Source organism: Manacus candei, unplaced genomic scaffold, assembly GCF_025592945.1.
Source record: "Manacus candei isolate 608988 ecotype Guabito, Panama unplaced genomic scaffold, ASM2559294v1 h1tg000011l, whole genome shotgun sequence".
Taxonomy (NCBI): domain Eukaryota; kingdom Metazoa; phylum Chordata; class Aves; order Passeriformes; family Pipridae; genus Manacus; species Manacus candei.
Window position 1 is genome coordinate 10,075,568 of NW_026138059.1, and position 6,000 is coordinate 10,081,567.

The 6,000-nt window shown below is 39.0% G+C and overlaps 1 protein-coding gene across 3 annotated transcripts in view; it reads left to right on the top strand.

Annotated features, from left to right (window-relative positions):
* Window positions 1–5,350, top strand: part of FBXO25 (F-box protein 25) — a 28,699-nt gene extending 23,349 nt beyond the window's left edge. For 2 of the 3 annotated variants that reach the window (XM_051778124.1, XM_051778121.1), the window contains one exon: window positions 2,326–5,350. In XM_051778124.1, coding sequence (XP_051634084.1) covers window positions 2,326–2,415 — 90 coding nt within the window. In that variant the 3' untranslated portion in view covers window positions 2,416–5,350. The remainder of the gene's footprint in view (window positions 1–2,325) is intronic. The other variant, XM_051778123.1, reaches the window with a different exon arrangement.
* The last annotated feature ends 650 nt before the right edge of the window (window positions 5,351–6,000 follow it).

Below are 6,000 nucleotides of genomic sequence, written 5' to 3' on the forward strand. Positions count from 1 at the left end.
TCAGGATTTTTCTCTGTTAGGTAAAGGTAGTGATGACTTTCCATCTCACTTTTTTGTCAGTTTTGTCTTTCATTATTGCCATATTCCCTGTTAATGCCATTTAAACTAGGGACTCTAATTCAAATTCTAACAAACATAGGGGCAGTGGTTTTAGTGAGATCAGCCAGATTTTGCTAAGAAATAGGTTTCTCTGCACTCAGTGTTATAAACTATTCCTGCACTGCCTTATGTATTTAATTCAGTACTTAAATCTGAAAAGAATAACATGTACTTCAATAACTTTCCTTAATGCAAATAAAATTGATTTTACTCCACTTGGAATGCTGTAGTCCTGTATACCTTTTTGAAAGGGAAATTCCCAGAACAGGCTGCATGTAACTTGGGAGAGTTGGGGGAGGCAATTATATCATTGTTTTCTGAATGAAGAAATGGTGAAAATACTTACACAGAGGTTCTTAATGTCCAACTGTGATAAAGTTTGAGGAGAACAACTACATTTGACAGTAAATGCTCCTCCTGGGGAATTATCATTTTACCTTAAAAGAAATCTGTTTTAGCTTTGATACACTGAAAATCAATATGATTTGAACACATTAATAAATGTAGTTCCAATGAAAATATATTTCTCTTAGAGGGAGGAATACTCATTACAGGAAAGTTATGATTCTTCTTTTTTTCGCTGTAAAATTTCTGTCTATGTTGGTTCAATAACTAAGAACTGACCTCTGAGATTTTTATTGGACCTGTAATTCCTGACTAGGCAGTCAGGAAAACACAAAAGTGTTTTTATAACGATGTGCAGAGAAAGCAGATAGCACGTTACAAATTCTAAAATATTCAGGAGTATAAATAAGTACTAAAAGAGGACAAGCCCTACCGTCTTTCCCAGAATTACAATTCTGATGGTGTGTTTTCCTGGAAGCATGACACTGACACAGCAAGGGGTAGAGAAGACAATAGGCCATCAGCAACTACCTTTGAGAGTGTTTGCTGATGTGGTGTAGCTCTTCCTTGTAGATGTCATCTCAAGATGAAGGTGTTAAGTTTAACACCTCTGCTTTTGGTCTTGGTCATCTGTTCTTGCTCATCTGCAGCCTCCCCCAGTAGGCAGTTCTACCTGGGTCTCTTTGTTTGTTTTTCCCCTCTGTGTCATGAATCTAACAACTGTTTCTAACCTGTTTCTTAGGTGATGTTAAAGCAATTATTAAAAAAGTGGGAGGATGAGGAGGTGATACCACATGGTATATTCACATAGTCATCTATAGACGCAATGGGAAAACACAAACAATATATCAATAGAGTAGCAAGTTTAACTGGAAAAGCTGCATAGTATTTAGAACATGAAGCTGAGTAGCATTCAGAATGTGTTTCACCTACTGCACTTTGGTGCTGCAAAGACTTTGGGTGGGAATGTGGCAGTGAGGAAAAAAATTGACTTACAGGTTTCCTTCTACTAACTGAATTGCATGTAACTTCACTTCCTATGGAGACAAAAGCAATGGAGACCACAGTAGTCTCTGATCTACTTGCCATATATTTATCTAGTTTTCTTGCCTCACATGGTGTATTCATCAACACTGGTGGAAAAGGGAGAGAAACCCCTTAAAACCTGGTGAGGGCAGGTTCTGAGCCTTACAACAATATTGAACCAGTTGTTTAACTTCTCCATTGAACTGTCTGGGGCCTTCTTCTGCATTTCCTTCCCTTGGGGAGTTCTAATAAGGTGCAAAACGGAACTTTGAATTCAAAGACCAATTTGAATCTTAAATAATCAGACAGTTCTGCTGAGGTAAAGTTTCAAGTAATGTGAAAGAAAACACTGCAGGCTTAGTGAATTTGTAATGGCAAAGCCTTTCCTGTCTGACTTAAATAGTCCTAACTTGCCTGGGTGCTCACTTCTGTTTTAAGGCAATGCTTTCAGGTGGGGAAAAGGTAGGAATGCAAGAGGAAAGAAGGATATTGGGTGAAAAATAGCAAAGTAGAAAAACTTTTAAGACTGGGATTTCAAACATGATGTTCAGGTTTTTTGAGGAAGTGTCTGCTGCCCTTCACTTTCAAAGAAAGGGGCTAATTTTTCCCTAGAGGAATAATTTACTTCAGCTTTTGATTAGACTGATAATTCAAGTTCAACAAAGCAGTTGCCTTTTTGCCTTTTTATTACATTTATCAAAATATAATGGATAAGGAAGATGATACTTTTTCAAGAGCTCCAACTAAGGTTCTGTTTTGCTAGGAGGAGAGAATTTTTCCCCTTTTTTTTTTTTTCCTGAATTGGGGGTGAAGTATGGAAAGAGAACTTACTTTTTTTTCTCCTTCATTTTGCAGGATACAGGACATCCCTGCACAGCCAGTGATCCAAACACCTGTCTCATGCCAGTATCTCCTCAGCATTTCATTGATCTATTCAAATTTTGAGGTGTTCAGTAGCTGTTCTCCTGTGTTTGTGGCCATTTTTGTGAAGAGTCAGGCAGGATATGTTATGCTTTTTGTGCAATATATTTAAGTGTAATGTTTTATTGTAGTTTAAAAAAATGTGTGGGGAAGATTATCAGACAGGTTTATTTGGTGTATTGCTTTTGTGCAGAAAAGACAGGAGGAGAAGGAGATGCATTAAGAAAATTTCTTTGTCAGGAAATCTGCAGTGGACTTTTTTTTAAGTCCAAGAAAGACCACTTAAATCTCAACTTTAAATCCATGCTTTTGACGCCTTAATAGTTGGTTAAAATTATGTGGGGGAGTTTTGAAAATTTCATGGAAGAATTAAACTACTCTTGCAGGGACCAAAGGAGGGGTTTTTTTGTTAATCCTTCTTTCTTTAAGCCACAGTTTTCAAAACACCTCCATATAATTTGCACTATTATAAAGAATAGGCCAATATTCTCTTAGACTCTTACTACATTGCTACCAGGGTGACATTAATCATTGTGAGGTAGTGAATAAAATATAACTGTGGTTATATCTGCTGTTGAACCTATATGAATGAAGGAAATCAACCAATCTTTGTACATACATTATGCAAATATATTTATTTTTCTTAAGGACTTTATTAAACATATATAACCTATCTCAGCACATCCCGCAGAACTCGACACCAATCTGGGGCTACTGGAAATCTCATTTTTCTGGTGGTAGCTACAGCCTTCATTTATACTGTTTGGAATGTCTACAAATGCAACTGCATTAATTCATCTTCTAAGAAGAAGAAATTATTGAAATTTAAGCAGAATGGAGTTGCTCATTCTGGTACAGTGGCAGAAGCCCATGCTGCCAACCGAGGTTCTAACCTCGGGGGTTTGAAGCTATGGGGAACGCTGACGGTCAGTTTGAGCTCAAGCACCTTCTGCCACATTAATCAGATGATAAATTCTGAAGGAAGTTATTTTCATCTATCCTGTAGAACAAACTAAATTGCTTGGCTTAGGCAGGTAAAGGAAAAATTAGGGAAGTTTTGGGTTTGTCAGTGAAATTTAAAAATATGTAATGTACAGAAAAAATAAATTATGTACCATATTCTGCACTTGCCTGTTCTGAATCTAGTTTTGTACAGTGTAATAAATCATGGTTTTATCTGTTATTTCTAGAAGTCTCCAGTGCACAGAGATGAATCAATTTGTATTTTGTAAGATCTTTCTATAACCTGTTCTCTGTAGTAATTGGTCATGGAATGAGAAGCTTACAACCAGTCCAAGTGACACTGCTTTTCAGTAACTGGTTGTATTAGCACTTTTTTTTAATAGGATAGTTGGGCTGTTAATAGGCTGCACAAGAAGAGGAGAATATTTATTTCCTCAAAAGATAGTTTAACTTTAATCTTGGTAATATACCAACCTTATCCATTGATTTTGCTGATAGGTGGATTTTTCAATACAGGGTTTTGTGGATTTCTTTTCTTTCTTTCAATTCAGGTGTTGACCATGGCTATGGTAGTGATCAGGTGTGGAGCAAGGACATCCATTCTTATTCCTCTTCATTCAGAACATTGCTGCAAGCCCTGCTTTCCCAGCCCAAGCACTGCTGTAGCCACTGGATTTGTTAAGGAACCGGCAGCCCTTCTTTAACAACATTTTGCACCCCATTATTTAACTCATGTAAGAGTTGCTGATGTGCTTTCCCCTGTATGTGACCTGAGTAACCTTGACAGAGGTTGCTGATGGCTGACATCCATTAATCACTCCTTTTGCTACCCTTCATGAAACTGTGTCTAAATACATGGATGCTACCTGCTTTCTCTGAGAGCTTGAAAGAAAGGTTTTAATACTGCTGCGAGCTCTTCCCCCATTGTGCTGACCAAAGGTCTCTGATCAGGGACTGTGTGGAACCATCTGCAGACAGAATGCAAGTTCATAAGGGACCCACTGTTACCTGGGAGCTGCCCATCACTGAAGAGACAAATGTGACAACTGGGGAAAGGTATTAAGAGAGCTGTAAGAGACCTCCCCTAGCCATTGAATTGAGGAGGGAGAGAAATTACTTAAAATGGCTTGTAAGAACTTAAAGATAGGTTTGGAAAAATCAGTATCGGTAATAATTAATTTTCAGTTCTCTTAGAAATGTCAAGTGACAGCACTTTCTCTTTCCCCACTTGCTGTCTTGCTCTACCTTCTGTAGCAAAAAGCCTTTGACAGGCTGAATGTTTTGTTCTGAGACACGTTCCTGTGCAGGCCATTCAGGATAACCAGGCCATCCCACAGGTCTGAGGTGGCAGTAGACAAGATGACAAAAACCAGGATTCTGCCTTGTATTCTTCATTCTACATTCACAGGTTGGTTGAGGGTGGAAGGGACCCTGTTAAGCAGGGCTTAACAAGCTGATTGTCCAGGACTTTGTCGAGAACCATGGCCACATGGCTTTTGAGTATCTCCAAGGAAGGAGACTCTACAGCCTCTTTGGGCAGCCTGTGCCAATGCTTGGTTACCCTCACAGTAACTGATGTTCAGATGGCACCTCTGTGTTACAACTTGTGCCCCTTGCCTCTGGTCATTTCAGTGGTTTCCAGTGACAAGAACTTGGCTGCCTTCTCCTCCCACCCTCCCTTCAGGTATTTATAGACATTGATGAGATCCCCCTGAGCCTTCTCTTCTCCAGACTGAACAGTTCCAGCTCTCTCAGCTTTTCCTCACAGAACAGATGCTCCAGTCCCTTCATGATCTGTATGACCCTTCACTTGACTCCCTTCAGCAGGTCCATGCAGCCCATTAACCTTATCTGTGTTGCAGCCCATTAACCTTATTGTGTCAAGGGCACACTTCTTGGCTCATGTTCAGCTTGGTGCCCACCAGGATGCCCAGGTCCAAAAACCAGCAGCCTTTTAAACCTCTCATTCAGGTTAACAAAAAAAAAAAGGGGGGGGGAGGAGAGAAAAGATGTGCATACATGCTCTGAGAAGCATTTCAGTGCAGGGCTATTAATTATTTTTTATATCTTAAAGACCTTGAGTGCAGAATCACACTGTCATGAGCAGTGTTACAAGCTTTTAACACTCAGCAAAACTGAGCTTTGTGAATAGTTCCCCTAGCTAGTTAAATATTTAGTGAATGCATTTCTTAGACTAGGCAAAATACTAGAGCTTGATTAAGAGTGACTACATGATATGAAGTCATTGGCTGCATAAGAAGATAGCTTTTAATTGTGTCACCTACCAAAAAAGCTAAGGCAGTGATTATGATCAATATGGCTTGTGTTGTCTTATTTCGTTTTGGTTGGGGTTTTTTTTATATCTCAAAGAGATAGAAAGGGGAGAGGATTTCACCTTTAGGATAACAATCATGTTAATACCTCACCTGAAGTAAAGAATATATTTTGACAGCCTGAATTCATCTCATTTTCCTTTACATCAGTACTTACTCATGTAACCTAAAGTATTGTAACCCAGGAGAAAGTCATTCCTTAAAACATCTGCTCTCTGGCCTCCTGTGTGCTGGCTATCCCATGCACAGGTGCTGTTCCCTAAAGCAGAAAAAGTGCCTTGAAACGTGTACTAAATCTCTACAGCACACGTTT